The following is a 15,000-nucleotide window of genomic DNA, read 5'->3' as shown; positions in this document are numbered from 1 at the left end:
GAGGGTCTCTTGCAGGTGGGTGGGAGGGGAACAGGGTTGCTAGAGGATGTGGAACAGAGGAAGAGAGGATAGAGAGATCGTCTGGTAGAGGAGGGACAGAGGATAGAGAGATCGTCTGGTAGAGGAGGGACAGAGGATAGAGAGATCGTCTGGTAGAGGAGGGACAGAGGATAGAGAGATCGTCTGGTAGAGGAGGGACAGAGGATAGAGAGATCGTCTGGTAGAGGAGGGGAAGAGAGCAGGGAACAGAGAGACAGTTCTTCCTGCCTTCAAGGGCTGTAGGAGGAGGAAGTCCTTTGATCCTTTGCATTTGAACAGACTGCAGCTCTCGTGAGGAGGTGACACAGGAACCACACAATGGAGACCAGGGGACAGAAGAGCCTTCCACGGGAAACACACCCTACATTCCACTGACCTGGTCTGAAACACTGACCCTACATTCCACTGACCTGGTCTGAAACACTGACCCTACATTCCACTGACCTGGGTCTGAAACACTGACCCTACATTCCACTGACCTGGGTCTGAAACACTGACCCTACATTCCACTGACTTGGAATGGTATCAAACACAACTGGGTCATGATTTCCATTGGTTCCATGGCGCCAGGCTAGCGTAGTTGAGCCCCCCTAAATCATTACAAGTGTCTTACTTCTGTCATGCTATTTGGACCGAGGTCAGACTACCAACCGCGGCCCACAGTAATATTAAACGGGTCCTGCCCATAAATACGATACCGTTTGGGCTTGGGTTTTATCAACACCTGACTGCACTTTCACACACATAATAGTGAACAAATAGACAATGTTTATGTCAGTTTTCCCACCGATAAGGCTCTTAAACAATTATCAAACCCTCAAAAGCGGTCCTCATATTTGCCCGAGAGGTTTACAGAAATATTTACACGTTGAAGGCCCATAAAAGCATGAGAAAGGCGGACTGATGGAGGGTTTCACTGCAGTGACACAGTGTGAAAAGTATTCCGTGTTCTGCTCGTAACCTGAGCTTCAAAATGATTAACCTTTATTGCATCTCTCCTCCTCCAGGTATGTGTCTCTCACCAAGTCATAAACCAAGCTGTGGATTTGCACCTGACTTTCACATTCGCTTCCCCCCCTCCCCCTCACCCTCCCCCCGCCTCCGCCTCCCCCTCCCCCCCGCCTCCGCCTCCCCCCTCCTGCCCGATGCTGATGCCAGCCAGAGGTTGATGACTCAATATGATTACAAAGCAACACCTTAAAAACACAACACAATAAAATACAAAACACACACATGAGTTAATCATACAAGACCATGTCTCTGTGAGCTGGTCCCTAACCAAGGACTTAAACTAGTGTATCCTTAACCCTAACCCTAACCCTAACCTAACCCTAACCCTAACCTAACCCTAACCCTAACCTAACCCTAGCCCTAACCCTAGCCCTAACCCTAACCCTAGCCCTAACCCTATCCCTAACCTAACCCTAACCTAACCTAACCCTAGCCCTAGCCCTAACCTAACCCTATCCCTATCCCTAACCTAACCCTAACCCAACCCTAACCCTAACCTAACCCTAACCCTAACCTAGCCCTAACCTAACCCTAGCCCTATCCCTATCCCTAACCCTAACCCTAGCCCTAACCCTAACCTATCCCTAACCTAACCCAACCCTAACCCTAACCCTAGCCCTAACCTAACCCTAACCCTAACCTAACCTAACCCTAACCTAACCCTAACCCTAACCCTAGCCCTAACCCTAACCCTATCCCTAACCTAACCCAACCCTATCCTAACCCTAACCTAACCCTAACCCTATCCCTAACCCTAACCTAACCCTAACCCTATCCCTAACCCTAACCTAACCCTAACCCTAACCTAACCCTAGCCTAACCTAACCCGAACCTAACCCTAACCCTAACCTAACCCTAGCCCTAACCCTAACCCTAAACCCTAGCCCTAACCTAACCTAACCCTAACCCTAGCCCTAAACCCTAACCCTAACCCTAGCCCTAACCCTAAACCCTAGCCCTAGCCCTAACCCTAACCTAACCCTAAACCCTAGCCCTAACCCTAACCCTAGCCCTAACCCTAACCTAACCCTAAACCTAACCTAACCCTAACCCTAACCCTAACCCTAGCCCTAACCCTAACCCTAGCCCTAGCCCTAGCCCTAACCCTAACCCTAATCCTAACCCAACAGTTGAAATTGACATAAGATGTACTGTCAATATTATAAGAGAGGAGCTGAAACGTTTCTTTGGCTTAAATTCAGTAAACATTCACATGTCCAGATTACTGTTTTTCTCAACTGGTTAAACCATTTGTATGAAACTAGAGTTCACATGGTCACCAAAATAACATACATGAGCACCACAATAACAGACATGATGGTAAACCCAGTAGCATTTCCCCAGTTAAACAGAAGCCATCTTCAGGGTAACGTGACTCTTCCCAGGCTCAGCTTGTGAACCAGCTAGGGTGATGCAAGGAGGCTGTAAAAGCACATCAACTCGACCACAGAGTCATGTCAATAGCCTGCTAGCAACGCAGAGTCATGTCTATAGCCTGCTAGCAACGCAGAGTCATGTCTATAGCCTGCTAGCAACACAGAGTCATGTCTATAGCCTGCTAGCAACACAGAGTCATGTCTATAGCCTGCTAGCAACACAGAGTCATGTCAATAGCCTGCTAGCAACACAGAGTCATGTCTATAGCCTGCTAGCAACGCAGAGTCATGTCTATAGCCTGCTAGCAACACAGACAGCAGAGTGGCCTTGAAGCCGACATTTCTCAGTCACTACATGATGATGATGTACAGTACCTTCTATATAATAACCCAACATGTATATTTAGTACATACAGTACCAGTCAAAAGTTTGGACACAAACTTGCCAAGAGTGAGCAAAGCCGTCATCAAAGCAAAAGGTGGCTACTTTGAAGAATCTAAAATATAAAACATATTCTGGTTTGTTTAACACTTTTTTGTTTACTACATAATTCCATATGTGTTCCTTCATAGTTTTGATGTCTTCAATATTAATCTACAATGTAGAAAATAATGAAAATAAAGAAAAACCATCGAATGAGAAGGTGTGTCCAAACTTTTGACTGGTCCTGTAGATGAGAGACTGACAGTCAGAGAAGAGGTAGAGCAGGTTGATGCGAATTATCTGAGAAGTTTATCTGGTAATTATTATAAATATGGCTGGGCTGTTTGTTTCTCTGTGTGTTTGAGTCTGTTAGCCTGTGTAACGTGTGTGTGTGACGTGTGTTTGTGTGTGTGTGTGTGTGTGTGTGTGTGTGTGTGTGTGTGTGTGTGTGTGTGTGTGTGTGTGTGTGTGTGTGTGTGTGTGTGTGTGTGTGTGTTAGCCAACCTGTTAGCTAGTTAGCCAGACAACCTATAGGCAGTGTTTGTCTGTGTGTGTGAGCTAGTTAGCCAGTTAGCCTGCTAACGTGAGTGTGGTGAGTCTCTGTCCATGAGTCTGCAGGGCTAACAGTCTGCATGGCTAACAGTGTGCAGGGCTAACAGTCTGCATGGCTAACAGTCTGCATGGCTAACAGTCTGCATGGCTAACAGTCTGCATGGCTAACAGTGTGCATGGCTAACAGTCTGCATGGCTAACAGTGTGCAGGGCTAACAGTGTGCAGGGCTAACAGTGTGCAGGGCTAACAGTGTGCAGGGCTAACAGTCTGCATGGCTAACAGTCTGCATGGCTAACAGTCTGCATGGCTAACAGTGTGCAGGGCTAACAGTGTGCAGGGCTAACAGTGTGCATGGCTAACAGTGTGCATGGCTAACAGTGTGCTCACTATGCAGCTGGGTGACAGAGGGCAGGTCAGGGCCAGCCATCAAATTCCTGTTAATGTGCTTCATTAGTGGACTAAGGGGCCATAAAGGGCAGTCAGGCAAACACGCCCCCCCCCCCCCCCCACACACACACACAGCACACCTGCTCTGCCCTGCCACTCTGTTACCAAGCAGGGGCCAGCTCTGACTTACATAGTCTGACAGGCCATTTCCTTCTCCCAATACATTTTCACCAACTAAAAGCCGCCTGACTAGGAAGATGTGTATGTCATCCCCCCACCCTCCCCCCATTCTTATTGACTCTTCCTTTACCGTTGATGTGTTTCTCTGGCTCTTCTCAGTGTCAGTCCTGCCTATGGAAGATGTCTGATTCTAAGAGCTCCCGGGCCTCTCCTGTATCTTATTGACAGCATGTGATGTCGGTCATGGTTATGGCACAAGCTTGTGTTCTACCGTAGATATAGAACACTAGAACGGTTCTAACACTGTGTGTTCTACCAGTGGGTTCTATAGAACACTAGAACGGTTCTATCTCTGTGTGTTCTACCAGTTGGTTCTATAGAGCACTAGAACTGTTCTATCTCTGTGTGTTCTACCAGTGGGTTCTGTAGAACACTAGAACTGTTCTATCTGGGTTCTGATTCTAGTGACCTGCCAGTTATGCAGCCTGGTATTAGTGCGCTATAGGTCAGAATTCAACATTAACAGCCAAGTGACTGAAACGTCGGGAGAAGAGGCGAGAGTTGCACCATGAGAGGAAGGGAAGTTCACAACTACGACACTAGTTTGTCTTCAAATCTAATTTTATTCAAATCAAATCAAATCAAATCAAATCAAAATCAAATCAAATCAAATCAAATCAAATCAAATCAAATCAAATCAAATCAAATCAAATCAAATCAAATCAAATCAAATTGTATTTGTCACTTATGACGTACAGTTGTAATAGACAAGTGAAATGTTTTGGGATCTTGCTCCACTCAACAAAGCAGCAACGACAATTCAATAATAAGTAATAAAATTGACAAAAAGTGACAAAAAGTGACCGCTGTGTTCGGGTCAAGGAGCAGAGACCTCCAGAACCTTGACCTGGACCCGAGGTCTTGTTGGGTCGTTGACCGGAAAACTCCCTCACAGCCCAATCAAACGCGGGGGCGGCCTATTGTTGCTGTCTCAGAACTGATTAACAATCGGCAGTAAAACACAACGGCCTCAAAGGAGGCTTATCACTGGCTTGGCTTTGTCAGAGGACTGGCAGAGGCCGCATCAAAGGACTGGCAGAAAGCATTGCTCACGCGTAGTGCAGTTTACATAGCATGGTTTACAAAATAGTTAGTTTACACATAGCACAAGTCTACATATAGCATGGTTTACCCCTAGTACAAGTTTACATATAGCATGGTTTACACATATGGTAGTGAAGCTAACAGCTAGCATAGCCCACAACTAACATGGCTAAAATAGCATGGCTCACAGGCAACCCATAGAGGTTAGCTATTAACCTATAAAATAACTATCTGTGGTGTAGGCGTGGGGACATTTCAGTCCTAGATCCCCTTTTTTAATCACTGATGAATAGCTGTGTCAACAGGTTTACATTCAATAGATTTATTAGGTGTATTTCCCGCACATGATGTTGACTACTTAGTTTATTCAGGGTGAGTTCAGGACATGGTTTGAAAGAACATTAGGTTCCCGTAAGAAGCCCCAAAATCAGGCCCTAACAACTAATCTGTGAGCAGACCTGTCATCATGGCCACTTCACACCGGGTCTATCTATCTGACTGGTGTGAGCGGATCTCCACAGACCTCTCTGTGAAACATGCTAATGATGCTAATGCTAATGGCCATGTATGAAGTCAAGGAGTGATGAGTCATGCTAATGATGCTAATGCTAATGGCCATGTTCCCGCCATTGTCTCCCATGCTGCACCTGCGACCTGTCCTGTGGCGGGGCTGTGAAGTGTGACCAGACCACCTCAGTGATGCGGCGTGAACTTTGACACCTGATCAGAGGAGGGGAGCGGTGGGGAGGAGGGGGGGGGGGCTGTAGCTCTGCCACATGGGGAAGATACCGAGAGATCCAACAACCCTTCTGGACTGTACATGGACAGGCATTACCAATGCTTCTGTATGATTAGGTGACTTCAAAGTAGAAGAGATGCTCTTTATGGAAACAGCTTGTAAATCAGAGATATTAAAGGATGTAGATGTCCTCTCTTCTCCTCCCCTCCCCTCCCCTCCCTTCCCCACCTCTCCTCCCCTCCCTTCCCCACCTCTCCTCTCCTCTCCTCTCCTCTCCTCCCTTCCCCACCTCTCCTCTCCTCTCCTCTCCTCTCCTCTCCTCCCTTCCCCACCTCTCCTCTCCTCTCCTCTCCTCCCTTCCCCACCTCTCCTCTCCTCCCTTCCCCACCTCTCCTCTCCTCTCCTCTCCTCTCCTCTCCTCTCCTCTCCTCTCCTCTCCTCTCCTCTCCTCCCGGACCTATGATGAACCCCATGTTTTAATACTCAGCATTACATTAACGCTGCTGTGTACTTACCATATTACTGGCCTCACAGTAGTGTGTGTGTGTGTGTGTGTGTGTGTGTGTGTGTGTGTGTGTGTGTGTGTGTGTTATAGCTATTCCTCTAAACATGTTTTAAGAAAATGATTTCTTGCTGACCCGAGGATGAGATCACCACCATAGATGGACTGAAATCTGCCCTTGGCTGTAAGAGTGGTGATCTACTCAGAGTTCAGAGGCTGATGACTTCCTTTTACTTTTCATTGGTTAATCATTCACCTTTACGACCTGGGCCAGAACGATGCCGTGGGGGGGGGGGGAGGTCTCGCAACAAGGCCCGTATCTACAGAGTTGCCAAACATGAACTTGGTTGGGATCTGCTTATGCAATGTCATGTTGAAATCATCGGAATTATCAACAAGACAAAGGTTAATTACCTCTGCAGGCGAAAGGTAAGTCTGTCAAAGGTGCCACGACACGTTTTCCTCTTACCTGAGGACACTGAGTTTAACTCCCCCACACCCCCCACCACCACTCACCATAGGTTACCCTCTCTTACCCCCCCCGACCCCCTGCCCCCCCCCAAACACATCAGCCCCTCTACAGCATCACAAAGCCCCCGTCACAGCATAGCTGGTGTAACTGAAGTGATTCAGTAAACCCCAGTGGTCTGAGGACAGACTTTGACACCTGAAGATGTGGGTTTCTTGGGCCCGAGCCCTACTTGGGCTTCAGCTCAGCGGGCTAACCCATTCTTGTGTTAAACAGATGACACAGGTTCAAATCCAGCCGGTCACACAATGACAGTCGGCCATATTGGGAATCTTGGCTGGCTTTAGCTCAAGGGGCTAACTCTGTAGATGTATGCAGACGACCCAGCCCGTCAGATGAACCCGGTGGGTCGTATTTATCCTGATATGAGGGTCTGTGAGATGGCTGACGTCCCTGACAGCCAGACAAACCTGAGTATCAGATATAGGCTAATGGACCTCAGTGACTACTGTGTAAATGGCTGGTCATAATTACTTTAACTGTGTAAATGGCTGGTCATAATTACTTTAACTGTGTATATGGCTAGTCATAATTACTTTAACTGTGTAAATTGCTGGTCATAATGACTGTAACTGTAGTATATATGGTTGTCCTTTATTAGGCCCATGCAATAGACTGACTACAATCAGGCCCTGCTGATATGTTGTCCATGATACAGCCATGAGGTATCTCCTCTGGATCGACCCTTATATTAGCTGTATCCTGTCCGTCCTGATTGCATACAGATGCACACAACAAAATGTATACATTCAATTTCTTCACACTTGTACATTTTCAAATGAAAACTTTTTTTGTTGCTGTAGATTATTATCATATTATCATTAACAAGACAGTTGTCAATGTGTTTAACCTCTTCTGCTGAATGCCCTATTTGACTAACTTCCACCTAAAAACAGACCCAAACTAAACTGATTATAATATTAGAAATATGATGATCAGATGCAGAAGCAGGATGTCATTTGATAGGTCACACCTTGAAGTTGTGTGTGGATATGCTCAGATCATAGTTCAGAGTAACATACTACACACGACAAGGAGACAAAGTAATCAATAATCAAATTAATAATCAAATTAAAGCAGAATTTGGGAACAATTATGGGCCCGCCCGGCTTAAGAGGTTTTAATGATGTCATGGTTATAATCATACGATACTTGTCTGTTTTTCAGATAAACCACGTGTCTGGGAGGGTTGTTGTGAGAGGCGCTCTGCTCTCTAACCCTAACCCTAACCCTAACCCTAACCCTAACCCTAACACTAACCCTAACCCTAACCCTAACCCTAACCCTAACCCTAACACTAACCCTAACCCTAACCCTAACCCTAACATTAACCCTAACACTAACCCTAACACTAACCCTAACCCTAACCCTAACACTAACCCATGGTTATAATCATACGATACTTGTCTGTTTTTCAGATAAACCACGTGTCTGGGAGGGTTGTTGTGAGAGGCGCTCTGCACCGGTATTCCTAGCGAGTCGCGTGCGGAATGCCAGTAGTCTCATGAAAAGGTTTACCTGTCAAGGGTACTTGAGCATATCTAGTATTTATAGACAGCTTCTGAACTGACACCATTCTGAGGATCATTATTTTACAGCTCCAGTGTTTATTCAGAATAAATCTGACCAATATAGAGGATATTAGGGGGCAGTAAGTATATTGTAAATGAAAGTTTATGGTAAAACTGCCCCATAAACACGTGGCTGTATAAGTCAGAATGAGACCGCCAAGGCTGCTGGTTTTTATTGAAGGTGGTGAGAGTTATTTGCTCTGTTTGGCTTCTTTTTATTTGCTCTAATTAATTGTCTGTTTACTTTGAGAATGAAAACATTTCTGGCCTCTCTGATTGACTGTAAACAGGTTCCGTTTTGGTGTTGGAGCGTGTAGGGCGCAAGTGAGAGTCTGGAGTGTTTATACTTTAGTTGTTTGGGTGACTTAGTAAGAACTATTTTTTTTAACTTAAGTCCGATGCTCTTCAAGCACACAGATGAGCTGATGAGCTGATGAGCTGATGTATGTTCAAAGTCAACTGATTTTACATCAAGCATTTTTTTTTTTATCACCTACTTCCTGGTGGACAGAGAATTTCGTTTTGGGCGGCCATTTTGTTATTTGACGGGTAAAGCTGCTGTAATGATCCGAGCCTAACAGTCAGATCAGAGGAGGAGGTGTGCTGTACTCAAACATGTCTCCATGAGCAGGTTTTAGGCACCCCTTCGCCCCCCCCAACACACACACACACACACACACACACACCATACTATCAGAGCATCCCTCTCCTTCAGCAAACATATCTGTGTTACTGTGGTGAGGACATCTTTACAACATTACCCCCCATAAACTTTACAGCCCCCAGGGAGCTAAGAGCTAGCCTGCTGTTGTTGATAGTAATTATGTCTGTTTACCTCCACATCAGACCTCTGGCAGAGAAAATGTTTCCTCATAAATTATCTGTTACATTAGTTTTCAAAAAGCATTACATGAATTATTTAACTAATGTTAATCGTGACCGGCACCATCTTGTCTGACGGTCATGTGTGGTGGACTTGAGACCAAGGTCTTCACCTGATATGAGACCGTTACATAAGCCTAGTTAGACACAGCTAACGTCCCTAGTTACGCCTGACCACATCCCTAGTTACGCCAGCCGAGGTAGAGATACCAGTGTATCTATAGCAGGGCATGGCTCAGAACCAGCCTCCCAGAACCAGCCTCCCAGAACTAGCCTCTCAGAACCAGGACCAGCCTCCCAGAACCAGCCTCTCAGAACCAGGACCAGCCTCCCAGAACCAGCCTCTCAGAACCAGCCTCCCAGGACTAGCCTCTCAGAACCAGCCTCCCAGAACCAGCCTCTCAGAACCAGCCTCCCAGGACCAGCCTCCCAGGACCAGCCTCTCAGGACCAGCCTCTTAGAACCAGGACCAGCCTCCCAGGACCAGCCTCCCAGGACCAGCCTCTCAGGACAAGCCTCCCAGGACCAGCCTCTCAGAACCAGGACCAGCCTCCCAGGACCAGCCTCTCAGAACCAGGACCAGCCTCCCAGGACCAGCCTCTCAGGACAAGCCTCCCAGGACCAGCCTCTCAGAACCAGGACCAGCCTCCCAGGACCAGCCTCTCAGAACCAGGACCAGCCTCCCAGGACCAGCCTCCCATGACCAGCCTCCCAGAACCAGCTTCTCAGAACCAGGTTCCTAGAACCAGGCTCTCAAGATCAGGACCAGCCTTTCAGAACCAGGCAGACACTGGCAGGACTCACTGACCCAGCCTCTCAGGACCAGCCTCCCATGACCAGCCTCCCAGAACCAGCCTTCCAGAACCAGGCAGGCACTGGCAGGACTCACTGACCCAGCCTCTCAGGACCAGCCTCTCAGGACCAGCCTCTCAGAACCAAGACCAGCCTCCCAGAACCAGCCTCTCAGGACCAGCCTTTCAGAACCAAGACCAGCCTCTCAGGACCAGTCTCTCAGAACCAGCCTCTCAGGACCATCCGCTCAGAACCAGCCTCCCAGAACCAGCCTCCCAGAACCAGCCTCCCAGAACCAGGCAGGCACTGGCAGGACTCACTGACCCTGCCTCAAGTTCAAGATGACTACTTCCTGCTGCAGAGACTTTCTGGTACTCAGGAGGGCTGATCTGATTGGCCAAGCTCTCTATCTCACTGATACCGCTGGTGTTTGATGCTAAATGGAACTTCAGAGCAGAAGGACAAAGGTTGGAGCTGCTGATGTTTACGATTTACTGGCATCCGAACAGAACAGGGAACACTTCAGAGTTCAGACAGGAAATGTCTCTCTGCTGGGCTGTGTTGTCTGAAAAGAACCCTAACCCTAACAAATAAATAATAATAATAATAATAAATAAATAAATAATAACAAATAAATAAATAATAACAAATACATTATTGTTGTATATACTGTATATCGTATACTGATTTATTGATTTGCCGCAAGAGAGGAAGAGAGAGAGAGAAAAAGAGGAAGAAGCTGAATCGGAATGATACGATACAACAATACAGAAGCTTTACAACAGAATGTGTGTGTGTGTGTGTGTGTGTGTGTGTGTGTGTGAGAGAGAGAGAGAGAGAGAGAGAGAGAGAGAAAGGTCAAATACATACTCACACATTAAAAAGATAATCATTGTCTCTGCCTGACCAAAATGGCCGACCCCGCCACCTGTAATCTCCCTGCCCTCCTCCCTCCCTGCCCTCCTCCCTGCCCTCCTCCCTCCCTGCCCTCCTCCCTGCCTGGCCTCCTCCCTGCCCTCCTCCCTCCCTGCCCTCCTCCCTGCCTGCCCTCCTCCCTCCCTGCCCTCCTCCCTGCCCTCCTCCCTCCTCCCTCCTCCCTCCTCCCTCCTCCCTGCCTGCCCTCCTCCCTGCCCTCCTCCCTGCCCTCCTCCCTCCCTGCCCTCCTCCCTGCCTGGCCTCCTCCCTGCCTGCCCTCCTCCCTGGCCTCCTCCCTGCCCTCCTCCCTGCCCTCCTCCCTGCCTGGCCTCCTCCCTGCCTGCCCTCCTCCCTGGCCTCCTCCCTGGCCTCCTCCCTGGCGTCCTCCCTGCCCTCCTCCCTGGCGTCCTCCCTGCCCTCCTCCCTGCCTGGCCTCCTCCCTCCCTGCCCTCCTCCCTGGCCTCCTCCCTGGCCTCCTTCCTCCTCCCTCTTCCCTGCCCTCCTCCCTGCCTGCCCTCCTCCCTCCTCCCTCCTCCCTCCTCCCTCCCTGTCTGAAGATGTCTACAGCAGATGGATCCTCCTGCTCTGTTGACTCACCGCCTCCCTCACCTGCCCTTTGGACACATGCCGCACCCTGGCTTTTTCACTGCATTGGCAAATAGGCCTGTGTGTGTGTGTGTGTGTGTGTGTGTGTGTGTGTGTGTGTGTGTGTGTGTGTGTGTGTGTGTGTGTGTGGTGTGGTGTGTGTGTGTGTGTGTGTGTGTGTGTGTGTGTGTGTGTGTGTGTGTATGCGTGTGTGTGTGTGTGTGTGTGTGTGTGTGTGTGTGTGTGTGTGTGTGTGTGTGTGTGGTGTGGTGTGGTGTGTGTGTGTGTGTGTGTGTGTGTGTGTGTGTGTGTGTGTGTGTGTGTGGTGTGTGTGCCTGTGCGTGCCATGCAGTGGGTGAGATAGCCTGGCCTCCTCAGAGCGCGTCTCTCAGTCGCTGGGCTGTGATAAGCAGAGAGGCCGCAGGGTGGAGGCCAGGGAGGCCAGAGGGTGGAGGCTAGGGAGGTGGGAGGGTGGAGGCCACGGAGGTGGGAGGGTGGAGGGTGGAGGCCAGGGAGGGTGGAGGGTGGAGGGTGGAGGCCAGGGAGGGTGGAGGGTGGAGGCCAGGGAGGTGGGAGGGTGGAGGGTGGAGGCCAGGGAGGTGGGAGGGTGGAGGGTGGAGGCCAGGGAGGGTGGAGGGTGGAGGCCAGGGAGGTGGGAGGGTGGAGGGTGGAGGCCAGGGAGGTGGGAGGGTGGAGGGTGGAGGCCAGGGAGGTGGGAGGGTGGAGGCCAGGGAGGTGGGAGGGTGGAGGGTGGAGGCCAGGGAGGTGGGAGGGTGGAGGCCAGGGAGGTGGGAGGGTGGAGGGTGGAGGCCAGGGAGGTGGGAGGGTGGAGGGTGGAGGCCAGGGAGGTGGGAGGGTGGAGGGTGGAGGCCATATTAAAATGACTCGATTCTCCATCGCTCCTTATCCTGCCACACAGTTTAGCTGTGCAAACAGGACAGGCTCCAGGCTCCTCTCTGGCACTGCCTGTCTACCTCCCTCACTGTCTCACTGTCTCACCTCTGTAGGCCCTGCCTGTCTCACTGTCTCACCTCCTCTGTAGGTCCTGCCTGTCTCACTGTCTCACCTCCTCTGTAGGTCCTGCCTGTCTCACCTCCTCTGTCGGCCCTGCCTGTCTCACTGTCTCACCTCCTCTGTCGGCCCTGCCTGTCTCACTGTCTCACCTCCTCTGTCGGCCCTGCCTGTCTCACTGCCTCCCACCTTGTTAGATGATACGTTGTAAATATAGAGGCCAATTCATTTGGAGATGAGGTCACATTTTATTGTGCTGGTGTCGTGAAATTAAATTGTTATTCATCTAATTTTCAATATCTTGTCTTGACTCTAGGGACTGTATAATGTGTATATGTATAATGTGTATATGTATAATGAGCTAACAGCCGATTGGCCGTGTAAGATACTCCAGTAGGAGGAACCAGTGTGTTCTGCTCTCTGTGTGTGTTACAAAGAGAGACATACAGTATACTGTACAATAATGGTGTGTGTGTGTGTGTGTGTGTGTGTGTGTGTACGTGTGTGTGTGTGTGTGTGTGTGTGTGTGTGTGTGTGTGTGTGTGGTGTGTGTATGTGTGTGTGTGTGTGTGTGTGGTGTGTGTGCCAGCAGTGGGTGAGATAGCCTGGCCTCCTCAGAGCGTGTGTGTGTGTGTGTATACATGTGTGTGGTGTCTGTGTGTGTGTGTGTGTGCGCACGTGCATGCTCTGTGTGTGTGTGTGCTTCTGTGTGTGTGTGTGTGTGGTGTGTGTGTGTCTGTGTGTGTGTGTGTGTGTGTGTGTGTGTGTGTGTGTGTGTGTGTGTGTGTGTGTATTGTAAACATTTCACTCAGAAACCCACCGTCAAATGAACAAGCTCATACAAGGTTACAATAAAGCTTTTAATACAAATTACTTTGAAAATATACACTTATTACTATTCATGTAAAATATACACTGATTACTATTCATGCGTGGAATCAGAACCATTTACAAGCATTTCCAGAATGTCCGTGTTGGTGTGGAGCGGAGGAGAGGAGAGGCGGCCCCAGCGTGAGAACCTCAGAGAGAGCTGGATCTGTTCTCTCTCTCCACTCTCCTCTCTTTCTCTTAAAGGTTCAATTTCTTTATAAAAGCGCAGGAATCAGCAGCAAGTCTCTTCCTCCTCCTCCCTTCCTCCTGATAGTAGTTGTTGTTGTTGTTGTTGTTGTTGTTGTTGTTGTCCTGTGGAGGCCTGTGAAGTGGAGCGCTGTAGACCAGATCGCGGGTGTTTACTGCAGATTGGTTTAGGTTGAAGGCTTGCAGAGATCAACCCCCCCCCTCCTCCTCCTCTTCCTCCCCCTCCTCCTCTTCCTCAGTATTCTTCTTTGATGTTCATCTGTATGGACGGAGACACCATGGTGCTGCTGCTCACCATGGCGGCGTTGCCAGGGATACCGCTGATGGGGGGCGTGGCCGTGGTGGTGGAGGCGGGCTGCGGCTGCTGCATCTTCTTCTTGTTCACCTTCCTCTCTTTGGCCCGGCGGTTCTGGAACCAGATCTTCACCTGGGGAACACACACGGGAGGGAGGAGGAGAGACATTAGCCCTCTGTGTGTGCGTGTGTGCATGTATGTGTGTGCGTGCCTGTATGTGTGTGTGTGAGTGTGTGTATGTGTCCATATGTGTCTGTGTGTGTATATGTGCGTATGCGTGTGCGTGTGCGTGCGTGCGTGCGTGTGTGTGTGTGTGTGTGTGTGTGTGTGTGTGTGTATATATACCTGTCGTTCTGAGAGGCTGAGTGAGGTAGCCAGCTCTGCCTTCCTCCTGATGGTGATGTATCTGCTGTAGTGAAACTCCTTCTCCAGCTCCAGCCTCTGGTGGTCTGTGTAAACCACGCGGTACTTGTCCTTCGTCCGCGTCTTCCCGCCTGAAAGCACACAGTTACGGTACGTCAACATCTGCAGTGCCAGCCTCTCCCCAGGGGTCAACATCTGCAGTGCCAGCCTCTCCCCAGGGGTGCTCAACACTTCCACTTCTCACAGATATGGATGATGTCTTGCCATCCGGAAAAAACAGTCAGCACCAAGACAATGTTACTCATTTTGGTGGTTATATTTATGTTTACATTTGTACTTATTACACTGTATTGTGGATGTCGATTGATGTCATAGAGCTGCTCGGCCTTAAGCATTTTGTGTTTTGTCTTGGTCATGATATCATGACAAATAAACTTGAACTTGACCTTGGTGTGTATAATGTAGACTCATACCAAAGTTGTCGGTTTGAAACCTTTTCTATTGTTAGATTTACACCGGCAGGAGCGAAAGACGCACATCCCAAAGGATATTTAGATGGGTAATAAACTATTAAAGTTATAAAACACAAAGTCACACAAAGCTGCTCCCACAGGCTGGAGGACGTTCTCACACATTCCTCTCATGTTTGCTTATTCAAACATGCA

The 15,000-nt window shown here is 49.1% G+C and overlaps 1 protein-coding gene across 1 annotated transcript in view; it reads right to left on the bottom strand.

Annotated features, from left to right (window-relative positions):
- Nucleotides 1-13,912: 13,912 nt before the first annotated feature.
- Nucleotides 13,913-15,000, bottom strand: part of cdx1b (caudal type homeobox 1 b) — a gene marked incomplete at both ends in the record, with an annotated part of 6,274 nt that continues 5,186 nt past the window's right edge. The window contains 2 exons of the mRNA XM_083689932.1: nucleotides 13,913-14,104; nucleotides 14,318-14,466. Coding sequence (XP_083546058.1) covers nucleotides 13,913-14,104; nucleotides 14,318-14,466 — 341 coding nt within the window. The remainder of the gene's footprint in view (nucleotides 14,105-14,317; nucleotides 14,467-15,000) is intronic.

The sequence above is a fragment of the Argentina silus genome (genome assembly GCF_951799395.1).
Source record: "Argentina silus genome assembly, chromosome: 2".
Taxonomy (NCBI): domain Eukaryota; kingdom Metazoa; phylum Chordata; class Actinopteri; order Argentiniformes; family Argentinidae; genus Argentina; species Argentina silus.
The sequence above is the reverse complement of the archived record's forward strand: the minus strand, read 5'-3'. Positions and strand labels throughout refer to the sequence as shown.